The sequence below is a fragment of the Zeugodacus cucurbitae genome, chromosome 2 (genome assembly GCF_028554725.1).
Source record: "Zeugodacus cucurbitae isolate PBARC_wt_2022May chromosome 2, idZeuCucr1.2, whole genome shotgun sequence".
Classification (NCBI taxonomy): domain Eukaryota; kingdom Metazoa; phylum Arthropoda; class Insecta; order Diptera; family Tephritidae; genus Zeugodacus; species Zeugodacus cucurbitae.
In genome coordinates this window covers 45,615,832-45,629,981 of record NC_071667.1, presented here as the reverse complement: position 1 = coordinate 45,629,981, position 14,150 = coordinate 45,615,832, and the positions used below count along the sequence as shown (strand labels likewise).

General features: G+C 35.7%; 1 protein-coding gene across 1 annotated transcript in view; it reads left to right on the top strand.

Annotated features, from left to right (window-relative positions):
- Positions 1-698: 698 nt before the first annotated feature.
- LOC105212423 (uncharacterized) overlaps positions 699-14,150 on the top strand; it is a 30,454-nt gene continuing 17,002 nt past the window's right edge. Inside the window, exon 1 of the mRNA XM_011184377.3 lies at positions 699-1,340. Coding sequence (XP_011182679.1) covers positions 1,332-1,340 — 9 coding nt within the window. The 5' untranslated portion in view covers positions 699-1,331. The remainder of the gene's footprint in view (positions 1,341-14,150) is intronic.

The window sequence follows — 14,150 nt, the reverse complement described above, 5'->3', positions numbered from 1 at the left end:
TATTATTGTTCTTATCAGCAATGAGCACACAAAAACAAAGGTGAGGTGTAAGTTTTGTAAATCGTTCTTTTTAATTGACGACTTTCACACGCTTCCTTAAAATCTTTAAAATCGTGTTCAAATGTCACATATTTAATGATTTTCTCATCTCGTGACTAACTCGCATATTAATAAAGATTCTGTGTACCGCTTAATTGCATTAGCAACAAGTAGCTAATGAATCACTATATGCCTTGCATGCAACGCAACACTGTCGGCGTTGGCAGCGACGCAAACGCGTATCGTTAAATGACCCTTGGCGCAAGTGAAAGTCGTTTTCAGACGAGAATACACGTAAATTAAGGAAAAGAATACGCGCATACACAGAGAGTTTCATGGCACATCAGAACCGAGCACACGATTTATATGTGGTTTGTTTGTGTGCGGCACCAGTACGAAGCCAAAACAACAAACAAGCCAGTCCGTTCCACTCAAAACATTGAACACAACTCAAAATAAAACGGTTTATCACGTACACGCCTGCTAGCCACGTTACCGCAAACATTGGAAAATTCACTCAAGCATTGGCAAACTCATTGAACGAGTGTGCTCTCTCACGCGAGTTGAGTCTCATTGCTTTAGTTTATGCTCCAATTTGAGAGTAAAACTTTAGCAAATCTTATTGTTTCGTGTTTAATATAAAACCAACTAAGCATATCCACTGGAATTCATTAAGTGTCTTACCACAAGTCTCTTAGTACCTCCAAAAGCACGCAGCCGACACCGACAATCAACCAACTACCCCAGTGTACGACGGACGGATCGTTTGAACGCCTGACCAAACCGCACGTCTGCCCCAGTGAACACGTAAAAATTTTGAAATTGTACAAAGTACGAATCGAAGGAGTGCAAAGCCAATTGTGATTGCTACAGATAAAGGCACCGCGCGGTTAACTTCAAAAAAATATATATTATATATCTATTATATATTTTTACCACGAAACCAAATACGTAAACAAAAAATAGTATTTGCTATAATTTTTGTTTTAAACCCAAAGTGCAACTTGGCTGTTTACACACCTACATATAGATATATGTACGAACAAGTGTGCTTTTGAAGCGTAGCGAAAATACGAGAAAATAGTAAATATCCAAAGCAAATAGCAACGAAATTTGTGGTGTTAAATAAAAGTGTGCATAATTTGCATAAAAAGTGCGGAAAAGTGTTTGATGCATTGTTGTTGCAGCTGTTGCTTTTGAAAAAGAGTTCATACAGCTATTATTGTGATTTGTGCATTTCTTGTGTACAACTTGTAATCCCTGTGGATACGCAGCCAATTTGCTCCATAAAAATGAAATTCGTAAGTACCAATGAGGAAGTAATGAAAACCCAGATACATAGATACTCTAATTTAAAAAATCATTATGAAATTTATAAATCTATTAAGGAATATACAAAAAATTATTAGTTAGCAAGTAGTTAGAGTGGTCCTTAGTACGTGAAATCTCTGGACAAAAGTTTTTTTTTTGGAAATTGCAATGGAAAATGGAGGGGGTATTTCGAAAATAAGTAATTTTTGGAGGTCAGTTAAAAATTGTATTAACATCCAATTATTAAGAAATGTACACTACAAAGTAGTTAGGGATTTATTTATTCACAAATCATAGTTTCAACCTATGAGCATTTCAGTATGAGTATGTACTCGTATAAGATGTTAAAATAAAGTTAAAATTGTACTTCCTCCGAAATAAAAAAGTTATACCTTTTCATTTACTTAAAACTGTAAAAGCATTGGCGAACACATAAGGTACTGGGTAATCATAAATCGTACAAATAATAGCTTAACGAGGAAGTGATGTATTCGTTATAAGAACCATATACCATTTTTATTGGAAAGATTAATCATTTTCTAAGTAATACAGTTGAACTTCCCTAACTCGAGTCGCCATAATCCACAAAAAACTTCGAGTAGGAGAGCCTTCCGAGTTACGGAAGATAATTTGTATGAAATTAGACTTTTATTGTCAATTCAAGTGTGTGCGTTAAAATATTATTTGTCTAATTTCGAAATTTATACAAACATTCTCTAAATGGAATCCATTTTTTTTTGAAAACTTTTAAAATGCTTATATACATTTTTCTAATTAATTTAGTTACTTAAGCAACAGTAAACCACGTTTTGTCGCATTAATTAAAAAATTAGTTAATTTTTCAAGCTGAAATAATCACTTTCGAATTCATGCTGCCAAATAAATTCCTTGTGCAAACTATTTGAAAGGGTGAATTGAATAATATAATTACAAAATAACAACAACTTCGTGGCATTAATTAATTATTTGTTTTTGTATTTTCTCCTGCACATTTGTACAAAAACTTGGCAATGCGTTATGCAAAATATATGTAATCGAAAATGCCAAAAACAAATGAACATATATCAAAAGGCTCAGAGCAGGTCAATATCAATGCAAGCAGGGCGTACAAATGTAAACGCAAAACATGGTTAATTTGTTCTTGTATTATTGTTTTAATTTACGTTGCACTTTTCGGGTCATATCAGTTAAGAACAAAAAAACGTTTGATATGCGAGTGACGTGTGTTGAGCTGACGTGTAATGGATTTGTGGCGGCTTTGAGCGGCATTGTGCGAGTGGCAGCGAAATAGAACAATATAATTAGAATACAGCTTTGTAAACCAACCCAAAGTTTGTCATGTCCAACATGTGCTGCTGCGGTTTTATTCGCTTACTGTATATTTGTTTCGATTGTCTTTGCTTTGGGCGTGGGCGACAAGCGAATGTGCTATGTACATACATATGTACCCGAGTGTTTCGGCTATGCGCCAAATCCAAAGTGTGTTGCCATTTGGAATACAGCTTTTCAGTTTTAGCCTTTTGAAGCGCAAAATCATAGCAATAGTTATTCAAAATCACTCATAAATTGTATTTAACAATATGGAAAAATAAAATTAAAACTGGCAGAACTTCATCTATCCGCGTAGTTATACCTATTAAGCAGTTCCGTTGTCTCAACTTTCTCACCAAATTAACAAAACCTATTAAAACTAATATCATTCAATATTCAAATATTTATGCAAATGCGGCTTTGATTTCACTGTATATGTTCATATGAAGATATGAAGATATGAATAAAACAATAAGCAAAACACGCGGCGATTTTTTGTTTTCAGTCAAATATTAAGTTTTTCTCCGTTTGCTTTTATCAAATTAAATATCTTTTCTTTTTCCTACAACTACCGCATACATTAAAAGCGCATTGTAATTAATAAATCTTTCATAAAATGCCACTAGCCAACCGAGTGCACCGACACAAAATTAAAATCATAAGCGCGTGTGACCACTGTAAGCGATCGGCTACTCAAGTTGGCTACCTGACAAAATCTATGCACATATAAAAGGTGAACCTGCTCACCTGTGAGTAGCAAATGATGCATAGCGCGTTAATTTAACTTGATTTCGACAAGCGTGTGTGCGCATGCGCGCTCATACACCATATTTAAACTATTGACTTTATAAAGCAGCGTTAATTTTGCCCCGATAAATGAAGCTGGAGATGAAAACTAGATATTAATTAGTGAATTTAATTGCTTAATAGCCCGAGAAGACACTTAGACACATATAATAAGTCTACAAAAAACAGAGTTTAATTTTAAAAACAAATACAATAATTACTCGATTTCCTTGACTTGAGAGCTACGAATGTCCTCTAGCTTAATTTATTTCTCCATATTAATGCATATGTAGCTCTTAGAAGCTAAAAGTGCTCTCGTGTTTATCAAATGATGGTCACAAATATTTAGGAACACATACATTAGATATTAAAGTATTTTAACATCTTTTAGACTTTTAATTTAAATTTCTTATTAATTTCGGTCTGATAAGTTAGAGTCCACTCAAAATAATTTTAACTTTTTCTCTCAGTATATATCCGATTTATTTTTCTGATTAATCATCCTCCCATACTAGATTTTAATAAAATTTCTGAGATGGTTTATCTGTAGTTTATCCTCATAACTGAGGTTTTACCATTTCTTTTATCCAAACAGCTTAAAGTCGTGTAGAATTTCTCATATGTCATGATGTTAATCTTCCTTCCTATGTGCTTTGCAATAAGAACATTCCAATTCTAAATTTCAGCAGTTGAAATTTTATTTCTAGTATTCCTGGAGCAGTAGGCATGTAATTTTATTATTGTAATGCGTTCCACATACAGAAAATATCTATTTTTTACAACGATACAAATGTCTGGGAATTTATTTGAGTGTCTTACTGTAATGTTATTTTTAGGAAGTTGCGCTTCCTAATTCATTTTTTTATCGTCTGTAATTTTATGCGTTCTTAAAACATGTTTTTGTAATTGCAAATTCCCACAGTCGCAAACCGGTTGTGGCTGTGCGCGTGCGCTGTTGTCACATGTGAATGAAATTGAAAGCGGCAAGTTGTTGAAGTGCGTCCAGTACTACTGCACGAAATCGAAAAACCAGCATCGTACAGACACACATGCATACATACCGCCGGCTGCAGTTGGACAGTCAAGCGCATATGCGTACCTCCGTCTGTCTGTCGCATGTGCAATAATCGGATTTCGAGTGCAGTGAGTCAGTGCGAAAATCTGCAGATTTCCACTTCACATATATATTTACGAATATATAGAAACAGACGCAAATATGTACAAGTCAATGTCGATGCGTGCTGTCCGTCTGTTACTAGTTGGTCGCCAAACTGTCTAAGGTGGCGCGCGATCGCCTTACTTTGGTAGGCCTGTCTGCAGTGCGGATTTATTTGTGTGCGTGTGTTTGTGTTCGAATGCGCCCGCAGTTATTTTAACGGTTTCTGCCGCAATTTCGAATTCGTTTTGCTTCATTTGCAGCGGCTTAACTGATTCATTCACGCAATCGACGCCGGTGATAGGCAACTAGTGGTCACACTTGTCGCGCCACGCTCTGATAGCAACAACAGCACTGCCACATTGCCACTTGAATAGTAATAAAATAAATCTCGTGAGGCAGCCATAAGCGCATAGGCTTGTTTGTTGTTTGTGAGCGAGAAACGCAGTAATCGAAAAGCAGAAAACGCTCAATTGCATGCGTTTTGAGTCCAACGCCGTTTCGGCTGGTTGTCGCATGCCATACGCGTGCCAATTCAACTCGTTGGCTGCTGCCACTGCGTCGCTGCTTGTCCACCGGTTGCTTTCAATGCTCAGTGTATGTGCCGTGTGTGCGCAGCAACGACTGATGGCCTTCAACATGAACTTGAAAATATCGGCAATATGCGTTGTTGGCTGAGTTGCAGTTTACGAGCGTTTTTTTGCTTTGCTTTGCTTTGCCATTTTGTTGTTTGGCAATTTATTTACATTGCTCTGTCATTAAACGGCGTGATTTGCCTTCAGATAGCCATTGAGTGTGTGCGCGTGCTGGTGCAGATCTGCTTTGGCGGGGCGCATGTTGCGTATACGCCATGGGCGTTGCGAGAGGTCGGTCGTTGATTCCCACTGCTCTTTGGGCGGGATCGAGTGATTTTGCTTGTGTGCTTGTATGTATTTGCAAAAAAATATCTGTAAATACCTACAAACCAGTTGATTGCATATCAACTTCATGTTTGTTGGTTTTGCATTGCTGCTTATTGCGGAATGCGTAGGCAATATGGGTTACTCGCACGCAACTCTGCAACAACTAGTTGAACTCGTGTATTTGGGTTATGAAATTTATAGGGTGTTAATTTTGTAGTATTTTAGAGAAATAAAAAAAATAAAAATGAAATTAAGGTTATTAAGGTGAAAGTTTACAATTTATTGCTAAGCATTATTCGTGGGTGTAGTTGTCGAAAGGAAAAGTGCTTTAAAGAAACAGCAAATAAAAACTTGACATTTCAGGTTAAATATAAGTTGATTTTTTGAATGTTTTCGTAAAGTAATTGTAAGATGATTAGTTGTGGTGAATATATTGAAGAAAGCAGAATATCCAAAAGAATAATACGCTCAAAAACAGTAGAAACAAATTGGTTGTGGAGGGCCGCAGACGACTATCTTAAGATATCAAAGAAACTTGTTGAACATATCGTTCATGCATATTTTTGTTTGTGAAAGTTTTCTGCAAAGTGGGTGTCGTGCAAGCTCACAATTGACCCATGAAACGAGGCTAAAAATCAATGAAAACGATAAAAGACATGCATAGAATCAGTCCCTTAACCAGCATAGTAACCAGATTTGGTTCTAGCGATATTTTTCTGCCTAAATGACTTTGTTCGATAGAAGTAGAATTAGCGGCTCTCAATAGTATTGAAAAACTAATACTCACGCAACAACTTTTTTCCGATACGATATTTTCAGAATGTCTGTTAAAAGTTAAATAATAATAAAAATATTTGTGGATATAAATAAATAAAATCGCATAAGTTTTAATGGATTGTCAAGAGAAAGCCCCATTAGTGCTGGTGAAGTTAGGTAATACTTGAGCCTTGTCAAGTGCTATACTGTTTTAAGCATAAGATGCTTTGTGATCATATTTTCCACACCTACTGCGCCGTATTTTACAAAAGCGAATAAAATCACCTAATTAATAATTAGTCAACATCTAGATATAAATAATTGGCTTTTGTCACTTCACATTCGTTCGCAATCGATTGCAGCAATCGCAGTCGCACTTGCTTTAAGTGCAATAATCATTCATACACATACATTTAAGAGCACGAAATGTTATGTTCTTGGTTGGTAGTTGTATTAATATTGCATGACTATTGTTTAATTTTTATTTTAATTTGCCACCATATTATGTTTTCCTATATTTTGCCTGCACGAACATGTCTATGCACCGCTGCATAATGTGTTGTATGTGCAATAAATGAGCGTGTGCAAAGAGGCAAAAATCACATGGCGGACTGACACAATCCGCAACTCTTGCCCTGCTTTTCTTTTGCGCACAGTTTCACTTATAAAAAGTTGAATTTATTGTTATTTTTTATTGTTTTCGGTTTTTTTTTTATTGTTGATTTATGCTGCGGTGTGAGTGCTGCTTTTGTTTTGTTTTTGTATTTGCTATTTTTTGCCACTTTGCATATTGCAATTTGTTAAACTTGACCAACATTCTAAACACAAACGCATGTATGTGTGTCTGTGTGTAGCTTATGTCTTTGCGTGTTCTCATGCTATTATTGTTGTTGCCAATGCATGTTTTGATGCACACAAAAGCACTGCAGTAGTTCACAGTACTACCAGCTGTGTGTATCCGCACAAATATGTTCGAAAGAGTAGTGCAAATGTGCGAATAAAATTATGAATACATTGCCTACAATTAAAGGGAGGCATAAAATAAGCAACTAAGTCATTTAACGGATTTGATATTTATGATATTTTATATATTTTATTAGAATATTCACTTAATAAGCCATGCAAGTTTCTTGCTTAAGTCTTTTGTTCGGTGTTTCGGTTTGCGGTTTTGGGTTACTTAACCCTCTTATGCCCGAATTAAAATGGGCGGACATTGTTTTTAGGACAGATATATATTAGTCTTAACTCAAATATGAAGTAATAAAAATTTCAAAGTCCTATGTATCCTGGTTCATTAGTTACAGGATGTTGCTTATAGGCACAATTTAAATTATTATAAATAAAATAAACACTTTTATCATGAAATTTTTTTTTAAAAATAACTCTCTTACTTTTACTCATTTATATAGTTCACTTTTTTTTAAATAAAACATTTATTTTTATGTTTTTGAACACTTTTTGTATAACCATTTTAGTATAACTTTTTTTGCGGAACGATTTTTTCCAATTTCATTCTGCGGAGAACGCCTACTGAATGAATACGTGCACAGCTCATAACAAAAAATGTAACTGTAAGCTTGCACAACACATAAGTCTACATAATTAAAAAACCGCTGGTCAAAATAATTTAAATAGCGAGAATTAGAAGCCGGTAAGGACAATGTTGCTTATAGGCAACATTGAGCATGAAAGGGTTAAAGAGTTCGCCGCCAAACCCCCTGCCGTTTGGGAGTTTTAGTTTGCTTTTAACCAATTTTAAATCGAAATCTTATCAATAAACAAGCTTTTCTTGTGTTTAGATTTCTAATTAAATTTTTACTCTCGTTTTTTTCTAATTAATCATATGCATATATGCATATTCATATGTAGGTATATATGTATACCGAAATGAGTTTTTTGTGTTTTTTAAAACCATTTTAACCCACATACGTGCATATACAAATATGTGTCTAAAGAAATACATGGGCGTTGATAGCTTGCAACTTCTGGTACACAATTTATGCTATGGACAGGAATTTGTTTATTTCGGTAAATGGCTTGTTTGCCAACTGAGTATGAATATGCATGAATATTTCAAATAAAAAAAAAACGACACGTGTTTACCAAGTAACGGATTAGTTGATTATATTATATATATATATATATATATTATATTTTATTGTATATACAAATTGATATGAGTCTAAAGGTGTGCCCAATAACTCCGCAGAACCGAAGTTCGATCGCAGTTCCCGACCCATATCCAAAAATATGTTTAATAGTGGTTGTCACTTAGCATGCAATGAGCGCCTTAAACCTAATAAACTTCGCTCCTTGCCGGATACGTCTAGATACAAAGTCTGCTATTCATGTCATGTAAAATAATATGTGATTTCAATAGACAAGTCGCACATATAAACATACGCCTCACTTCTACAATAAAAACATTTTAAATTTATTTTTAATTTCATAATTTGCACAGCGTAAATGTGTTTCATCAGCCAAAGAGCTGACACATGCTCAATAAGAACGCCCAACAAGCGTGTGCGGATGTGTGTAGCTACAAAAATGTAAAGAATTTTAGGGGCAGTCATACGTTCCTTGTAGTGCAACAAGTAATCGGTATTCATATGCGCAGCAAATTACTTAAACAAATTACCTTAGATATGACAGCGCAATGTGGCTCAAGCGCCACAACCGCCGCATGATATTTGCGAGCGCTCGGAGGGCAAGTGGCGTTGTTGTTACACAGTTCACAGCTTCTAGAGTTCCCCAAAGTGTGGCGTGGTCTATCGCTTGCTGTGATTGAGTTTCGAAGTAGTATGTAGTGCCGAGCGTCAGTTGCTACCTGCCAATTTGATCGGACGATTGCACTTGGTAAATTGCTTGGCTTGATTCAACGCTTGTCCATTTGGCGGGTGCCCATTCGTTGCAGTTGTCTGTTAAACTGGACGCATGATTGTCCACCAGCCAGCCTGTTATTGGTTTGTCTGAGTGGTGAGCTTGTTGCTCGAGGCACCCACCCACATCATGATTAAGTACACTTTAACTACAACAACAACCGAATTTATTGGCAAATACTTGTACTTGTGCCATTACCATTATTATCCAAACGGCAGCGAGCCAAAACACTGTTGGCAGTCAGCGAGCTGATACTGCAAATAGACAGGGTGTTGAATATTGTGGGTAGTTAAGAAGCCAGCTAGTGTTGTCCAAAATCCAAACAAATACTTAACCACAGAGCAATACAGGAAAATCCTTTTTGCGTAAGCTACTTTGATTATTTTATTTCGAATTATACTTTTTTGTTTTATCCCGAGTAAGTCTTCAGTTTAAATGTCTCCAGACTGTCTGCCTAATAATCGCATGAAGAACTATTTTGGGAAGTTATGTATTTATGGAAAATATTTTTGTACGCTTTGTATTTCATTTGGTAAATTTAAATCTGAAAATCATTATTGTTGATTCGTTATGAATGGAGGGTATAACCATTCCCTGAAATCATTGCTTTTGGCGCCTTGTCTGCTGTGCTGTCTGATGCGGGAGTTTCGAGTGCTATTTTCACATTTCTCAATATTAATTTTTTTGCAATATTTTTATTTGGTAGAAAAATGTTTTCGACTCAATTGACATGATTGTTGATTGCAATCGTTTACGTGCAGCGAACGGTCATATTTATTTTTAATAGCTTTGGAGTAGGAGCAATTTATGTAAAGTGTGGCACACATAAACATCGATATATTAACCAAAACAGACATATTTATTTGGAAAACATGCGCGGACAGACTGTGCGATAGAGTTTATAAATGAGTACGATGTGTGTATGCTCCTTTAAAAATATTGCGGTCGAATATGTGTAACACATGTGGGCCGTTAGTCATTAATGGGTGCATGGGGTGCCACCAATGTGACATGGAATTCAAAATTTAAAATGGGTTCTGGTACTCTACTCTAGTACTTGGATGTTGAAGAAGAAGTTCGTTCAATTGAGCAACTGATTAAACATACTCCTAATCAGCTAATGATAACAAAACTTGTATTTAATTATTACTTCAATTGTAACTGATTTATTGTCACCTGCTCAAATCATAAATTCAAATTAGTATGGCGTGCATTAAGAGCATTTTTCAAAGGACACTCAACACCTCCACATCACAATCGTTCGCACACCCTTCCACACAGTATGTTTTCTAATTAATTTGCTGGCGCTGACCGCGTGAAAGCCCGAGAGCATGTTGACTCATTCAATGTACCAAGCCCCCAAGCCAGCAAACCGCCAATACCAGTTATCAACAAACCGCGCGAAAGACAAGGAAGTATTCGCGTTGCTGAAGTTTTATGCACTCCATCCCGGATCTCCGTTTGCGCATGCGCGCGTACGTACCACAACACTAGTTGAAAGTGAATGTCGTTCACTCAACACCGCCATTATTCGTTTACTCCAGCAACAACAATACTTACTGCTTTACATATATTTATTTATTAGACAGTTTAGTCTCAATTTATCAATCAATCAGCGCACCAATTGAGCATTAATAATGCCAACAAATCAGCAAAAACGTGTTTATTGATTGCCACAGTGCGCATTTGGTTAAGACAATGGAAAAATGAAAAAACTGTGAAAATGCAATCAGTTGCATTGTTGTTGTGTATTCCCCCCACTTATTAACAAGGCTGCTTTGATGTTAAGTTGCTTGCACTTCTGCGAACACCCACGTCTGCTTTGGCTGGCAGCTAACTCAATTACACACTTCACTGTTGCGGCGCTTCAAATAAGCGTTAAGAGTTGTATATTTTTGCTTCTCCTTTCCAGTTGTTAACTTGCTTTGTGGTTGTGCTGCTGGCACACACCTCTCGCACACTAACGAGCGCCGTTAAAAATGAATATTTCAAGGCTTCACTTTCATTGCGGAAGCCGCTTATTTCGCTCAAAACGTTGCTGAGCGCCAGCTGCTTCGCCGGGAGATGTTGATGTTGTTGGCTTTTTTTTGAGTTTATTGGTCCCGAGGTGATTATGCTTGCTGCACTGCGGCGAATGTTATTGAGGCTTGAGCTTTCCTGCTTTTGTTTATTTTTGGCTTTGGTTGGTGATTGGCTCGCCGCCATTACCGAAATTTATTTATAACAGGTGCAGGTGTTACACATTCATTGAACTCATGGGTAGCTGTGAGTTTGATTTATTACCTTTGTCTGGCTGCTCAATTATTTTAACGAATTGCGCTGAGCCAGAGACGCGAAGTCGCACATGCGTACACACTAACTAAGTGAAGATTTTTGGAAGAAATATAATGGAAAATTTTAACAGATAACTGTATAATTGAATGACATGTGTAACGAGTGTTGTGTGTTTATTTGAGAAATTCTCTTTGAAACTAATTAAAATTAAGAGATTAAGCAGCGACAGATGTCTTTCATGCATTTATTCAGCACTTTCAAAACAATTTGCTAATATTGCATTTTCTTGTTAGCTATTTAAATATTTTAGATAGAAACTTTGTTAAATAATCCTTTAGATGGCTTTAATTCAATATTCAATTTTAACTTGCATAAAATTGGAGTATATTTTTACAATTATATTTATTTATTTACATTTTCATTCGATTAATTAGCTCAGTTTGAAAATGTTTTATCACATATTTACCGACTCCTTGGAGTGAAATGTTCAATTAAATTAATTAAATATTGCCTCTGTTGTCAAAATAACCGCGCATACATATTAACTTCAACGGAATATATAACATATTTTTCAAAACAAAACATAAAACCTCTGAGTTGTGCATTAAGTTTGACTAAAAATAAGAAACATTGGTAACCCAATTGGCGGTGGTAGCCCGCTGGCTAACACCAGAGTGAAGCATGATGTTGCTTAAAATGCTAATGGGATGTATAAATCCGACAATACGCAGCTTGTATGCTAAAAGCTAAAAATATGCAAAATCACTAAAAGACAAGTAAAAAGTTAAAAAATAATATCAAAACATAAAAAACAATAATAACAACAAAATTCAAACAGCGAAAGAGTAAGAAATGTGAGCAATAACACAAAACATTTGCAGGCAAATGCAAACTAAATTTATAAATTTTACAGCAAGCATATGTAAGAAGCCCTGTCGGGTAGTTATTATTTTCCTACAAATAATTCTTATGTTTCTAAGTCTGACTTTCTAATGATTTCTTGCTGTATTCGTGAGGTCATATTTAAAATTTTTTTAATTTTTTATACCTCAAGTATACAATAGGTCTTAACTTGAATAGATATGTTCATTTAAATATTTAATAGGGTAGAACATCAATAATGTAATTTCTTCTTCATCAAATACATTTTCTGCATCTTTATTAATTTCCTGTCAGTTATAATATATATATTATGAATTATGAATATTACTGTAGCTTTGAAACGAACTAATTGTAAATTGTGAAACATAATGTCAACTCTCCTGTACCTTTTCGAAGAAAATTTCTGTTTCCTTGAGTCAGCTCTCCTACTATTCCTACACGGAATGCGCATACCATTTAAATAATTTCGTGTATTGGCAACTGTTGGCATCTTTATCTTCGTTTTGGCCAATGAAGCGCGTGCGCGAAAACCCGTTAAATAGCCCGCGGGCTTCATATCAATACATTTCACGATTTCTGCAAGCGAAGAGACAACTGTATTAAGCGCTCAAATATTGATAAATATTGACTTGTATTATCTGCTGCACTAAGCAAATATGTTTCAGTTACACACTCTGTTTGTTGTTGTTGTGGTAGCAGCAAAAACATTAATTCCATATATCTACTTTAGAAAATGTATGGTATTCGTAGTACAACAAGTGAAAAAGTTAGGCAAAGACACCCGCCAATGCGGCTTCAACGATATTGAAGAACACCACACTAAATGTTCACTACCCACTAAACAAATGTACGAGTATGTAGTACAGATAAACAGTAAAGTTCACAAATGAATGCGTGAAAGTGAGTCAATGTTTTGCATACGAAATGGGCAATTAGCCGGCGTCGAAGCACAATCACCCGGTCTGGCTTGGAAGTGGGCAGCAGATACGGTACGTATGCGCAGAAACTGCTTAGTCACTGTCACTGCGAGCGCTTCTAAGTGTTGCAGATATTTGCGGTAGTTGCGCAGTTGCCCAGCTGTTGCCTTTAACTCCCACTTAATTTACCGCTGATTTGCTTTTGCAGTTGAGCTGCTGGCGACTACGCTTGGCCTTTCACAAAGTACATGAATGCTCAGTTAAACATATTACTTTTTCAATTTATTACACACTTCAAGTCATTTTATTTGCTAGTCGAGTGGAGTGTGAAAACTATTAATTGTGGATTACTCATACGCCTTGGTCGCGTAGCTAGCTTTGTTTTTAGTCACATTGAGTCCCATTGGCGCCACAATTCGCTATGGTAATACATTTAAGATGTAATTTATTTGTTTTCTTACTCCTGTTCTCTGCTTTTGTTGTATATTTACATTAAAGCTGCAAATGAGTTTGACTATTTGTTGTTGTAGGCGGTAGAGCGCATGAAATTGATAGCATATGGGGAGTTGAACTGAAATGATTACAATTGGTGGGCAATTAATCGCGAGATACGCGTGATAGATTACGTTTGTGTCTGGGGTAAATTGGAATTAGAAATAAAAGTTGTAAATGTTTGCTTTTTATGAATGAAAAATTTTGTTATTATGGGGATAATTAATTTTATTATTTAGTTGTTATAAAGCGCCCTCCTCTTGCAAATATTATAAAAGGGTTTCAGTGACAAATTCGACATCAACGATCAGGCATCAGGCATTATTAGCGGTTCAAAATTTAGTGTAAATTATAGTCACAATAATTATTAATTTGGTAGAAATATACCGTCACCCATGCTTCGTTAAACTCGAGCAATGTAAACTGAAAACGCACATTAAAAGT